This window comes from Salvelinus sp. IW2-2015, unplaced genomic scaffold, assembly GCF_002910315.2.
Source record: "Salvelinus sp. IW2-2015 unplaced genomic scaffold, ASM291031v2 Un_scaffold1523, whole genome shotgun sequence".
In the NCBI taxonomy this organism is placed as follows: Eukaryota; Metazoa; Chordata; class Actinopteri; order Salmoniformes; family Salmonidae; genus Salvelinus; species Salvelinus sp. IW2-2015.
Genome location: NW_019942962.1, coordinates 204,402 through 220,003, shown reverse-complemented (window position 1 = coordinate 220,003; position 15,602 = coordinate 204,402). Strand labels below are relative to the sequence as shown.

General features: G+C 45.9%; 1 protein-coding gene across 1 annotated transcript in view; it reads right to left on the bottom strand.

The window, feature by feature from the left end:
• The window catches only part of LOC139024454 (granzyme A-like), a 15,507-nt gene extending 963 nt beyond the window's left edge, over positions 1 to 14,544 (bottom strand). The window contains exons 1-5 of the mRNA XM_070439256.1: positions 14,540 to 14,544; positions 12,342 to 12,563; positions 9,156 to 9,221; positions 1,282 to 1,470; positions 911 to 1,049 (exon numbers count right to left, since the gene is read on the bottom strand). Coding sequence (XP_070295357.1) covers positions 911 to 1,049; positions 1,282 to 1,470; positions 9,156 to 9,221; positions 12,342 to 12,563; positions 14,540 to 14,544 — 621 coding nt within the window. The remainder of the gene's footprint in view (positions 1 to 910; positions 1,050 to 1,281; positions 1,471 to 9,155; positions 9,222 to 12,341; positions 12,564 to 14,539) is intronic.
• Positions 14,545 to 15,602: the final 1,058 nt, after the last annotated feature.

Sequence of the window (15,602 nt, the reverse complement as noted above, 5' to 3'; positions counted from 1 at the left end):
GTATGTACACAATAATTCCCTCGTGAACAACATTATGATTGTAACACATAATTACTGTTTAACACAATATAATTGCTTAACACGAATTATACATGTAAATACAAAGTATATTGTAACACAACTAATTACTAAACAAAGGTAACAACATTGTATTGTAACACAATAACTGACGTAAATATGTTGTGTTTGTAACACAAAATATACTGTAACACATTATATTTGTAACACAAAAAAAAAACCAAAAAAAAAAGACAAAAAATAAAAAAAAAAAAATCAAAAAAAAAAATAAAAAAAAAAACAATAAAAAAAGAAAATAAAAAAAAAAATAAAAAGTAATAAATTACCTGTAACCACATGATATATGCTGGAACACAATATTTACTCGGCTAAACACGTTGTATTGTAACACAATAATTACTGTAACACGTTGTATTGTAACACAATAATTACTGTAACACATTATATTGTAACCCAATAATTACTGTAACACGTTGTATTGTAACCCAATAATTACTGTAACACGTTGTATTGTATCCCAATAATTACTGTAACACGTTGTATTTGTAACACAATAATTACTGTAACACGTTATATTGTAACACAATAATTACTGTAAAACGTTGTATTGTAACCCAATAATTACTGTAACACGTTGTATTGTCACGCAATAATTACAGTAACACGTTGTATTGTAACACGTAAAAAATGCATTCCACAATGTGTCTTTGCTTTCACAAACATCTGGAAAAAGCTAGTTTGTATTTTTAGTGCCTAAATTTAAAAAAGTTATTGAATACGTTATGATGTTGTGATATTGTTCTTTATTACAATGTCTCTGACAGAATAGTGGTGGTAGCACGGTGCACCTTATTTTGAACAAGAAATGTCATTGTTTTGTATTTATCCTGACCTTTATCAGCATGACGTCGTGGCGGAACTCTGCAACGTTGTAGTCGGGATGAGGAACATGCTTCTTCACGGCGACGAGCTGTCTGGAAGCCTTAGCTTCATACTTCACCGAGTGGACACCCAGATTGACCTTCTTGATTCTAAAGACAACATCCAGAATCAGATTAGATGAAACAACTAATCGACTCAGAGATTTGTTGGATGTGGCTAGCACAGTTAGGTACAACGCAATACAACAACACTGCAAAATAAAACATGACCTACTCAACACAATGCAATTGACTTGATTCATTTCAGCTGGTATATATATTTTTTATGATTAAGTTATATACACAAATATACACAAAAACATTTGGTATTGTGACAACCTACCTGTGTGAGAAAAATCGCGTCCGTTCTCTACAGTGGGCTGCAGTCAGGACCCATGACTCGTTAATGAGGATCCCTCCACAGACTAGATTACCTTTATCGTCCTCCAGTCGAGCCATGAAGGGTAAAGAGTGAGGCACCACTTCCTTTCCATTAATGATCTCTGAGCAATCGCCTTGGAGGAGATAAATGAAGGGTGACATTGAAGTGGATCAGTGAAGACAGGACGCATGTTGATGAGGTCATGGTACATACATACTTACAGATATAGAACAGTGTTTCCCAAACCTGATCCTCCAGTACCCCCAACCCTGGTCCTCCAGTACCCCCAACCCTGGTCCTCCAGTACCCCCAACCCTAGGTCCCTCCAGAACCCATCCCAACCCTGGTCCCAGTCCCAACCTGTCCTCCAATAACCCCCAACCCTGGTACCGTCCAGTACCTCCCAAACCCTGGTCTCCATACCCCAACCCTGTCCTCCAGTACCCCCAAACCAGCCTGGTCCTCAGTACCCCCAACCCTGGTCCTCCAATAGGCCCCCAAACCCTGGTTCCTCATCCACTACCCCCAAACCTGGTCCTCAGTACCCCCCAAACCGGCTGGCAAATCCTCCAGTACCCCTAACCCGCGTCCTCCAAGAAGTACCCCCAACCCTGGTCCTCCAAGTACCCCCAACGCCTGCGTCTCCAGTACCCCAACCCTGGTCTCCAGTACCCCCAACCTGGTCCTCCGTACTCCCCAACCCTGGTCCTCCAGTACCCCCACCCTGGTCCTCCAGTACCCCCAACCTGGTCTCCAGTACCCCCAACCCTGGTCCACTCCAACCCCACAAACCCTGGTTCTTCCAGTACCCCAAACCCTGGTTCTCCAGTACCCCAAGCCAACCCTGGTCCTCCAGTACCCCCAACCCTGGTTCTCCAGTACCCACAACCCTGGTCCTCCAGTACCCCCAACCCTGTCGCCAATACCCTAACCCTGGTCCTCCTGTACCCCCAACCCTGGTCCTCCAGTACCCCCAAACCTAGGTCCTCCAGACCCGCCAATACCTGCGGTCCTCCAGTACCCCCGAACCCTGAAGCATTGTTCTAAGCACATACAGACCACTGAGTACGCAAGAGAATGGAAACATCCGCACAATAGTCACCACACACACACACACACACCACACTCTTACCTGTGTGCATGATACAAAGGAGAACGGTGCCCGACCCCAGAGGGACTGAGGACCCTCTGAAGAATATGTCACTGGGTCCCGTTGTTCAAGAGGGATCTGATGTAGAGGATCTGCATGTAGATCTAAGTAGATCTGGGTAGGTATTGGTCTGTAGAAAGATGTGAGTGTTCTGTCTCTCTCTGACCTTGAACCTCCATTATACTCAACTCAAAGGATGTGGTTGTTGTCTGAGCTCACCACAACGTGTAGACTCACGTAGACACACACACACACACGAAGACACACACACACACACAACACACACACACACACACACCTCACCACAAACACACAGAAACACAAAAACACACATGACCAGAGCACAACAAGATGGTGGGTCCCCATCCCACCATTCTTATGGTCCCCAAGCCTCCCACCATCCTCTTGTGTCCCCAACCATCTTGTTGTGGCCCCACCTCCACCAATCTTGTTGTGGCCCCCACCTCCCCATCATCTTGTTGGGTCCCCACTTCCCAACATCTTGTTGTGGCCCCACTACCACCATCTGTTGTGGCCCCCACCATCTTTTGTGGCTCCACCATTCTTGCTTGTGATCCACCATCTTTGTTGTGGCCCCCACCTCCCACCATCTTGTTGTGGCCCCCACCTCCCACCATCTAATTGTTGTGGCCCCACCTCCCACCATCTTGTTTGCCCCCACCTCCCACCATCTTGTTGTGCCCCACCTCCCACCATCTTGTTGTGGCCCCCAACCTCCCACCATCTTGTTGTGCCTCCACCTCCCACCACTTTCTTGTGGCTCCCACCATGTTGTGGTGGTTCCACCTCACATCATCTTGTTGTGGCCCCACCTCCCACCATCTTTGTTGTGGCCCCCACCTTCCACCATCTTCTTGTGGCTCCCACCATGTTGTGTGGTTCCCACCTCCCACCTCCCACCATCTTGTTGTGGCCCCACTCCACCATCTTGTTGTGGCCCCACCTCACACCATCTTGTTTGGCCCCCAAACTCCCACCATCTTGTTGTGGCCCCCACCTCCACACCATCTTGTTGTGGCCCCCACGCTCCCACCGATCTTGTGTGGCCCCACCTCCACCATCTTGTTGTGGCCCCCACCTTCCCACCATTTTGTTTGTGGCCCCCACCATACCAGGGCGACTAAAAACGCAATCAAGACATACCGGGGTTTAATTTTTGAATAATTTGCACAGGTTTTCTATACTTTTTCCAACTTTGACAAATGTAATAAGATTTCATTGGTAGATTTTATTTTATATATTTAAAAAAAAAAGAGTTTCCATAGGCCCTGTATGTACATGTAAGCCCCCCCCCTACGCCTACTTAGCAGCACCTTTAGAGATCACAAAACCCTGATCACTCATAACTAGAACACAGGGACATTCTGGCACAAGGCCACATTAATTCTTTCTTTTTAGAATCTTTCCGAGTCTGTGTTTGTTTTGAAAGGCGGAGATTTCAAATGTATTTTTAGTTCCTGTATAAAAAGGATCCTGGTCTAGTTACGAGAGTTTAACACGGGTGGAGCCTTGCATTCCATCGGTGGATGAGGGCTTTCCATCAATTAATTCATGCATGTCTCTACATGTTCTGGCAGACATATCAGTGTGGATGACGGATCACCACCTCAAGCTGAACCTCGGCAAGACGGAGCGCTCTCGGCTCCCGGGGAAGGACCTGCCGTTCCATGATCTCGCCATCACGTTGACAACTCCATTGTGTCCTCCTCCCAGAGTGCTAAGAACCTTGGCGTGATCCTGGACAACACCCTGTCATTCTCAACTAACATCAAGGCGCGTGACCCGTTCCATGGTTCATTTGCCTCTACAACATTCGCAGAGTACGACCCTGCCTCACACAGGAAGCGGCGCAGGCCTAACCAGGCACTTGTCACCCCGTCTGGATTACTGCAACTCGCTGTTGCTGGGCTCCCTGCCTGTGCCATAACCCTACAACTCATCCAGAATGCCGCAGCCGGTCGGGTTCAACCTCTCCAAGTTCTCTCACTGTCATCCGTACCGCTCTTCCGCTCTCTCCACTGGCTTCCAGTTGAAGCTCGCATCCGCCTACAAGACCATGGTGCTGCGCTACGGAGCTGTGATGGGAACGCACCTCCTGTACCTTCAGGCTCTTGATCAGGCCCTACACCCAAAGAAGGGCACTGGCGTTCATCCACCTCTGGCCGGCTCGCCTCCCTACCCTGAGGAAGGTACAGTTCCCGCTCAGCCCAGTCAAAACTGTTCGCTGCTCTGCACCCAATGGTGGAACAAACTCCCTCACGACGCCAGGTCAGCGGAGTCAATCACCACCTTCCGGAGACACTGAAACCCACCTCTTAAGGAATACCTAGGATAGGATAAAGTAATCCTTCTAACCCCCCCCCTTAAAAGATTTAGATGCCACTAGTTTGTAAAGTGGTTGTTCCACTGGATATCATAAGGTGAATGCACCAATTTGTAAGTCGCTCTGGATAAGAGCGTCTGCTAAATGACTTAAATGTAAATGTAAATGTATCATTTCTTTAAAAAACTGTTATTTTACTAGGCAACTATAAGAGCAAATTCTTATTTACAATGACGGCCAAACCCTGGCCAAACCCCGGGACGACGCTGGGCCAATTGTGCACCGCCTTATGGGACTCCCAATCACAGCCGGATGTGATGCAGCCTGGATTCAAACCAGGGACTGTAGTACTGAGATGCAGTGCCTTAGACCGCTGCACCACTCGGGAGCAGTGATGGCTCAGCAGCAGACATTGAATGAGTTTAGAGTCCTAGATCTACATGACCAAAAGTATGTTGGACACCTGCTCGTGGAACGTCTCATTCCAAAATCATGGGCATTAATATGGAGTTTGTCAACCCTTTTGTTGCTATAACAGCCTCTACTCTTCTGGGAAGGCTTTCCACTAGATGTTGGAACATTGCTGCAGAGACTTGCTTCCATTCAGCCACAAGAGCATTAGTGAGGTCGGGCACTGATGTTGAGCGATTAGGCCCGGCTCGCAGTCGGCGTTCCAATTCATCCCAAAGGTGTTCAATGGGGTTGAGGTCAGGCCTCTGTGCAGGCCAGTCAAGTTCTTCCACACCGATCTCAACATAACATTTCTGTATGGACTTCGCTTTGTGCACGGGGGCATTGTCATGCTGAAACAGGAAAGGGCCTTCCCCAAACTGTTGCCACAGGAAAGGGCCTTCCCCAATACTGTTGCCACAAAGTTGGAAGCACAGAATCGTCTAGAATGTAATTGTATGCTGTAGCGTTAATATTTCCCTTCACTGGAACTAAGGGGCCCGAACCATGAAAAACAGCCCCAGACCATTAATCCTCCTCCACCAAACTTTACAGTTGGCACTATGCATTGTGGCAGGTAGTGTTCTCCTGGCTTCCGCCAAACCCAGATTCGTCCGTCGGACTGCCAGATGGTGAAGCATGATTCATCACTCCAGAAAACGCGTTTCCACTGCTTCAGAGTGCAATGGTGGCGAGCCTTACACCACTCCAGCCGATGCTTGGCATTGCACATGGTGATCTTAGGCCTGTGTGTGGCTGCTCAGTCTTGGAAACTAATTTCATGACGTTGCTTCCAGAGGCAGTTTGGAACTCGGTAGTGAGTGTTGCAACTGAGGACAAATTATTTTTACACGCTTCAGCACTCGGCACTCCCGTTCTGTGAGCTTGTGTGACCTACCACTTCAGCCATTGTTACTCCTAGACGTTTCCACTTCACAGTAACAGCACTTACAGTTGACCGGGGCAGCTCTGGAGGGGTGAGCCGTTCGGGTGAGAGGGGTGTGGTGAGGGGCGTGTGGAGTGGTGGGAGGGGGGGGCGTGTGAGGGGGGGTTGACGCCGGGCAGCTCAGGCAGGGAGTTGCCGGGAGCTCTACGCAGTTTGTAGTTGACGCGGCGGCATTCTAGCAGCGGCAGTTGACCGGGGGCAGCTGCTAGCAGGACAGTTGACCGGGGCAGCTCTAGCAGGACAGTTGACCGGGGAGCTCTAGCAGGGCAGAAATTTGACAAACTGACTTGTACGAAAGGCATCCTATGACGGTGCCACGTTGAAAGTCACTGAGCTCTTCAGTCAGCGCCATTCTACTGCCAATGTTTGTCTGTGGAGATTGCATGGCTGTGTGCTCAAATTTTTATACCTGTCAGCAACGGGTGTGGCTGAAATAGCCAAATCCACTAATTTGTATATTAGTGAATCTACTTTGGTTAAGATACAAGCATCATTAAAACTTTCTACAAAATTAATTCATTTGACTTCGTGAAAATCTGTTTTGTGGACCGAACTTGCTTGCACTTTTTTCATATGGCTTCTTTCTTCACAACTTAGCTTACTGAATTTGTGTGTGTTATGTGTGTGTGTGTGTGTGTGTGTGTGTGTGTGTGTGTGTGTGTGTGTGTGTGTGTGTGTGGTGTGTGTGTGTGTTGTGTGTGTGTGTGTGTGTGTGTGTGTGTGTGTTGTGTGTGTGTGTGTTGTGGTGTGTGTGTTAGATTCGCGGGTCAGCTCTTTGTTCACTCTCCCCCAATTGCTAATAACCCATCCGCAACCGCTTAACTATGTGTATAGAATTACAATCTGAGGCCAACAAAACAACCCTAACTTGCAAATATAGAAAATGCGCTGCAGGCCTCAGTGGAGGCTGGTGGTAGGAGCTATAGGAGGACAGGCTCATTGTAATGGCTGGAATGGATTTCATACGATCCATTTATTCCATTCCAGCCATTACAATGAGCCCGTCCTCCTATAGCTCCGCTCACCAGCCTTCTCTTGTAGGCCTACAGTCAGAGATGGAGAATGTTTTTTGAGACAAGGGTGCGGGGGATTTTTGTTCTTGCTTATAATTTCCGACTTTTGGTAGGCTATTAGTAACTTGTCTATAGTTAGATACGTGCAGCTTCTCTTCTGTCATTGCTTGTTTCTCTAGAAGTCAACCCGTGCTCACCGTAATAATGTCATAAATCGATAGAATGAATGCTTTAATCGAGTTGACATCAGTAATGGTGTCTGGTAATGGTGTCTCTTTCATCTCTGCTTCTCATGCGTACCAAAGACATTTAGGGACCTGGAGAGAAAACACAATAACCCCCCCCCCCCCCAAATAAATAAAGGCAGTTTGACCAGTTTTAAGAAAATGAAAAACTGTGAAAATGAGAACATATTTCTGATCAGATTTCAGGTCGGCTTGGATGCATATTTCATGTTTTTGAAATACTATCAGCTTTTATGATACTGATAAAGACATACCTTTACAGACGGTCCTAACTGCACATTCACATTCTGTCAAGATGCTAAAAAATATATATATATATTTCTCCACTCCTGTTCCTGAGTAAAATGTGCATTTGGTCAATCATTACAGGAAATGCTTAATTCTGCAGGATATTAGGTTATGTGAAAGGTTATAGACCTACAGCCAGTGTTTACATTTCAGTTACTATTTCCATTTAACCATTTGAACACAGTTCTGTTGACGTGCCATATTTGAAGTCCCCGTGTTGTGACTGTTGAGTTTGTATAGCGCCTCAAATCATCACACATAACACTGCTATAATCCTCTTTTAAACTTAACCAGATCTTTCCAGACAGACGACTGATCTGGCCCACTCTTATCTATATTTGAAACTCTCCGTTTAGCAGCATCCCGCTGTGCACAAACTGGTTGAATCAACATATTGTGACAAACCTTGTATAAAATATATCGAATTTGTACCTTTGAAACACAATCAGATCGTTAACATTATATCTACTATCAGAAAAAAATTATAGACTGGGTAGCACCTCCTACTGGAGAGTTGATCTGTCTACAGCACCTCCTACTGGAGAGTTGATGTTCTACAGCACCTCCTACTGGAGAGTTGATCTGTTACAGCACCTCTACTGGAGAGTTGATCTGTCTACAGCACCTCCTACTGGAGAGTTGATCTGTCTACAGCACCTCCTACTGGAGAGTTTGATGTATCTACAGCACCTCCTACTGGAGAGTGTGATCTGTCTACAGCACCTCCTACTGGAGAGTTGAATCTGTCTACAGCACCTCCTACTGGAGAGTTGATCTGTCTACAGCACCTCCTACTGGGAGAGTTGATCTGATCTACAGCACCTCCTACTGGAGAGTTGATGTATCTACAGCACCTCATACTGGAGAGTTGATCTGTCCTACAGGAACCTCTACTGGAGAGATGATTCTGTTCTAGCACTCCTACTGGAGAGTTGATCTAACGTACAGCACCTCCCTGGGAGAGTTGATGTATCTACAGCACTCAATTACTGGAGAGTTGATCTGTCTACAGGCACCTCCACTGGAGAGTTGATCTGTCTACAGCACCTCATACTGGAGAGTTGATCTACCTACAGCACCTCCTACTGGAGAGTTGATCTATCTACAGCACCTCCTACTGGAGAGTTGATCTATCTACAGCACCTCCTACTGGAGAGTTGAACTACAGCACCTCCTACTGGAGAGTTGATCTATCTACTGCACCTCCTACTGGAGAGTTGATCTATCTACAGCACCTCCTACTGGAGAGTTGATCAGGGGTGGTTAGGATGCATGCACAGGATAAGGAGTTGATTTCACCCTGAATCAAAGAGCCGATCCAAAGCAAACAGAAAGCCTTCAGTGAAAAAGACTGGCCTTCATGGAGCACTCTTAGGAACACAACCCAGAGACAGATCCAGGCAGCAAGATCAACATTCTAAACCACACCGAAATCCAGAAATGCAAGAAGGAGAACCCAGCCACATGATACCGTCAAATTAATCTCTGACCAGCACTTAAAAGACAGTCTCAATCAAAGTTGACGGGCTCGACCCAGACAATCATTCTGTAATTGAATGACCAGTTATTTGTCACCACATCATTACCACCACTAAACATGTCAGACCTAACTGCATTCACTCCCGACTGTTGAACCATGGGAAATGCACAGGAAACTACTCTCCGTTCTAACCAGGAAGGCCTTTTTTTGATCTTGTGGATCACACCAATGCAATGAAGCCACCTTTTGGAATTATCTGACCGACCAAAGATCATGCCACGGATTTGTAACTTCCATTCCGACAGTAGCCAGGTGACAAAATACCACGACACTGTATCGCAGGCCTAAGAACTCTCCTGTGGCCTGCCCCCACAGCACACAGCTTGGTCCAACTGTATTCGTGGCTCATGTCAGTCGTGCATCAGAGGGCACCCTATGCAACTCCTGGGCCTAGGTGGATGACCTGAACCTCATCGAATCAAGACCCATAGGTGACACTTCCACCATACAGCAGATCCTCAACTAAATAGCCGACTGGTCAGAACCGAACAAGATGAAGTTCAACCCAACCAAGTGCAAAGTCATGTACACCTGTTTCAAATACAATCCTGACCCCACCTCCGCCATTATCCATCTCCGGCCACACACTTGAGGTTGTGTCCAGCGCCAAAGCGCTTGGTGTGACATTCCAAGCCAAGATGTGGGGGACACACACGAATCTCCGACATTAACACCGAATCCCAGGATCACTACAAATGGCTGCCTCAGATGAGAGGCCATGTCAGTGGCAGATCTACCTGATCCAGTCACAAACTGAATCTTCCCCTTACTACCTGATCCAGTCACAAACTGAATCTTCCCCCTACTACCTGATCCAGTCACAAACTGAACCTTCCCCCTACTACCTGATCCAGTCACAAACTGAACCTTCCCCCTACTACCTGATCCAGTCACAAACTGGAATCTTCTCCCATATATAACCTGATCCAGCTCACCAATACACTATAACATTCCTCCCTACTTCATCCATGAATCCACAGTCAGCAAACTGAACCTTCCCCTACTTACCATGATCCAGTCACAAACTCCGGAGACCTTCGCCTTACTACTCTTGCATCCCATACACAAGAGCTGAGAAAACCTTCCCCTAACGTAACACTCTCCAGACTGTCCCTCTCACACAAACATGAACCTTTACCCCCAACTACCTGATCCCTAGTCCCACCAAATACAATAAGAAAAAACACTTCAGCCCCCTAAACCTTTACCGCAATGCCATATACACAAAACTCAGGTACCTTCCCTCGCTACCTCACTTGAGTGACCAGTCCAACAAAATGTAAGAGCGCCGTATCCACCTTACTAACAGTAATCCTCCACAAACTGACCTACTCCTCTTCTCTTATCTACGTGATCCAGCAACAAAACTGAAACTTGTACGCACATATGCTATCTCCTTATCCAGCTCTGGCATCTCTGAAATGCCTTCACAACCATAACTTCACCTGAGTACCAAGTTTCAACATAGAAACTTGGTTTGACGCCTTCCCCACTTACTACCGTGATCCAGTCACAAAATGCACTCCAACCTATCCACCCTTACTTACCTTATACAGTCAACAATGTATTGTGAGAGACGCTTCCCGCCTAACTACCATGGATTCCAGTCACAAACTGGAACCTTCCCCTACTACCTGGATTCCAGTACACAGCGAGAGTGGAGAGCCCTTGTGCCCCCAACGACTACCTGACCGTCACAAACTGAACATTTCCACGCTACTGTGACCTTGCAAAATACTAAGAACTATCCAATATGAACTCTGAAACCATACTCCCCGTCGCCCTAAACATACACTGCATACCCAGTTACAAACTTGTAACACCTTCACTCGCATTTATCTCAACCTAGAGTTCCGCAGTCAAGCAAAGCTTTGAAATCACTTCCCTTCATTGTGACAGCTTACCTTTGATATCTCACCACAAAGTCAACTCAGAAACTTTGAACCTTCCCCCTACTTACTGAAATTCCAGTTCACGAAAGAATGAACCTTTCCCCTTACTACCTGATCCAGTCACACATACTCGACCTTCCCACCTTACTTACCTGATTTCAAGTCATTCCACAACTTGAATTCCTCTCCCCCTTACTACCTGACATCCAGTCATCAGAAGACTGATAACCTTCCTTACATACCGCAATCCAGTGCACAACTACTATCCCCCTACTACCTGTATCCCTACAGTCAGCACAAACAATGAAACCCTTCCCTTACTACTGATCCAGTCACAGACTGAACCTTCCCCTTACTACCTATCTCAGTCACAAACTGAACCTTCCCCCTTACTACCTGATCCAGTCCACAAACTGAACCTTCCCCTTACTACCTGATCCAGTCACAAACTGAACCTTCCCCTACTACCTGATCCAGTACAAAACTGAACCTTCGCCTTACTAACCTTGATCCAGTCACAAACTGAATCTTTGCCCTTTCTACCTTTATTCCTCAAGTCTGACAACGCTGAAACCCTCCCCCTATAGACAGTACCAAGATCCAGTCACAAACTGAACCTTCCCCTTACTACCTGATCCAGTCACAAACTGAACCTTCCCCTTACTACCTGATCCAGTCACAAACTGAACCTGTCACGTTCGTTATATAAATAATCGGACCAAAGCACAGCGTGAGTAGAGTTCCATATATTTATTGATGTGAAACTTCAAACAACAAATAAATAAACGAACGTGCAGTTCGTAGCGCACATAGCACTAAACAAAAACAATATCCCACAACGCAGGTGGGAAAAGGACCACATTAAGTATGATCCCCAATTAGAGGCAATGATCATCAGCTGCCTCCAATTGGGAACCATACTCACACCAACATAGACATTCATGACTAGAACACCCCCTAGTCACGCTCTGACCTATTGCACCATAGAGAACCCCAAAGGCTCTCTAAGGTCAGGGTGTGACAGTACCCCTCCCCAAAGGTGCGGACTCCGACCGCAAAACCTGAACCTGGATGGGGAGGGTTAGGGTGGGCAACTAGCGTCGGTGGCGGCTCCGGTGCGGGACGTAGCCCCCGTTCAGACCGCGGATCTGACCCTGAAGCCGGGCTGAACGCCGTGCCCGGACTGGGCACCGGAGCAGAGGAAGGTTCCAACCATGGCACCGTTGCAGGAAGCTCCGGGCCGTGGACCGTCACTGGAAGCTCCGGACCGTTGACCGTCTCTGGAAGCTCTGGACTGTGAACCGTCGCTGGAAGCTCTGGACTGTGAACCGTCGCTGGAGGTTCTGGACTGTAGACTTTCGCTGGAGACTCCGGACTGTACACACGCACTGGTGGCTGAGTGCGGGGAGCCGGCACAGGACGTACCGGGCTGGGGAGACGCACTGGAGGCCTGGTACCTCACACTGACTAACTCACATTTTAGGGCTGCAATCCCGACAACGGGATCAATATGACAACAGCCAGTGAAAGTGCAGGGCGCCAAATTCAAACAACAGAAATCTCATAATTAAAATTCCTCAAACATACATGTGTCTTATACCATTTTAAAGGTAATCTTGTTGTTAATCCCACCAAAATGTCCGATTTCAAATAGGCTTTTCAGCGAAAGCACCACAAACGATTATGTTAGGTCACCACCAACTCACAGAAAAATTCTGCCATTTTTCCAGCCAAAGAGAGGAGTCACAAAAAACACAGATATTGATCAAATTAATCACTAACCTTTGATGATCTTCATCAGATGACACTCATAGGAATTCATGTTACACAATACATGTATGTTTTGTTTGATAAAGTTCATATTTATATCAAGAAATCTGAGTTTACATTGGCGTGTTACGTTCACTAGTTCCAAAAACATCCAGTGATTTTGCATAGCCACATCGATTCAACAGAAATACTCATCATTGTCACGACTCCGACCGAAGCCGGCTCCCCTTCCCGTTCGGGTGGCGCTCGGCGGTCGTTCGTCGCCGGCCTACTAGCTGCCACTGATTCTTTTCTCCCCCTCCTTATGTGTTTATTGATTACACCTGTTTTGAGTTTGATGTAATTAGTTGGGCTTTATTAGTCAGCCGGCCCGCCCGTTTCTTTGTGCGGGATTGATTATTGTAAGCCTGGTGTTTGATACAGACGAACGTGTTGGTTTATGTTCGTGTATAGTGCTGGACTGTTTTCGTTCCCCATGTCTGGGGCAGTTTGTTTTGAGCACCCAGTGTTTAGTGGGGTGGCCGTGGTTCACCGTGAATGCATTAAAAGAGCACTATTTTGAACTCTCTGTTTTCCTGCGCCTGACTTCACACTCACGACACCCAGTACCTTACAATCATAAATGTAGATGATATTACAAGTTATACACATGGAATTATAGATTTACCTCTCCTTAATGCAACCGCTGTGTCAGATTTCAAAAAAAAATTACGGAAAAAGCAAACCATGCAATAAATCTGAGACGGCGCTCAGAACAATAGTCAAATTAGTCAACAGAAACCAGAAACTACATGATAAATATTCCCTTACCTTTGATGATCTTCATCAGAATACACTCCCAGGAATCCCAGGTCCACAATAAATGCTTGATTTGTTCGATAATGTCCGTTATTTATGTACAATTAGCTACTTTTGTTAGCGCGTTCGGTAAACAATTCCAAAGTCACGAAGCGTGTTCCCTAAAAGCTGACGAAATGTCCAAAAGTTCAGTAACAGTTAGTAGAAACATGTCAAACGATGTATTGAATCAATCTTTAGAATGTTGTTAACATAAATCTTGAATAACGTTCCAACCGGAGAATTACATTGACTTCAGATGAGCGATGGAACAGAGGTCCCTCTCATGTGAACGCGCATGGTCAAAGAATGGTCAGGTCATGGCAGACCTGACTAATTCCCCTTTCATTTGCCCCCCCTTCACAGTAGAGGCATCAGACAAAGTTCTACAGACTGTTGACATCTAGTGGAAGCCGTAGGAAGTGCAAACTCATTCATATCGCGCTGTGATTTCAATGGGATCTGGGTTGAAAATCGACCAGCCTCAGAATTTCCACTTCCTGTTTGGATTTTTTTCTCAGGTTTTTGCCTGTCATATTAGTTCTGTTATACTCACAGACATATTTCAAACAGTTTTAGAAACTTCAGAGTGTTTTCTATCTAATACTCATAATAATATGCATATATTAGCAACTATGACTGAGGAGCAGGCCGTTTACTCTGGGCACCTCTGTGCACCTTTCATCCAAGCTACTCAATACTGCCCCTGCAGCCACAAGAAGTTAACTACCTCACATTGCCTACCTCATATTGACTACCTCACACTGATAACCTGACACGGACTATCTCACACTGACAACCTCACACTGACTACCTCACACTGACTACCTCAGATTGTTTACCTCACGTTGACTTCCTCACACTGACTACCTCACACTGACTACCTCACATTACCTCAGATTGACTACCTCACACTGACTACCTCAGATTGTTGACTTCCTCACACTGACTACCTCACACTGACTTCCTCACACTGACTACCTCACACTGACTTCCTCACACTGACTACCTCACACTGACTACCTCACATTGTTTAGCTCACACTGACTACCTCACACTGACTAGCTCACACTGACTAGCTCACACCGACTAGCTCACACTGACTACCTCATACTCTCCCCACCTTTTAGTTCTGTTGTTTACTGAGGTTAGAGACCCTCACACGCTAGACAATGCCACACTACAGAACAAAAGGGAAAATCCTGGCACCTGTGCAGCTACTGTTTCTATCTTTGTGAGGCAGAGTTATTCAGTTTCGGGAAGGCAGAGTTTTTTTTTTTAGGCGAGGCCACGGGTCTGAGACTCCAAACCAATCAGGCGACACTTTAATTCTGGGACACTTTATATTTCACAACCCCCTGTCTATTCTATTTAAGCACACTTTCCTAATAAACACCTTTCAAACACCCCCAACACAACTGATATTACAAGGGAATTCCTTTTACATAACGTTTACTTTTCTTTTTTTAAATCGACTGCAGACACGTTCTTCAGAAAGTTATATTTTTCTAGTAAGAGTTGGATTGGAGTGTTGTATGTAAAGGTGTTAAACTGATTTTCAGAATGAAGGAACCTCTATGGTGATAAACTGATATGGAAGAATTCTGAACAGCAGAACGGGTCTATTGTATGCTTTAATGTGATAAAAGCCCTAAAATGTGTACTCTTGTTTCATCAAAGAAACATATTTATACAGTTATTTTTATTCATGAAAAACACAAAACACAACATCAAATGAACATCATGTTATCACAAACATATCCAATCATTTGACTGATCTTAGCATTTAGACAAATTACTGGGAAAG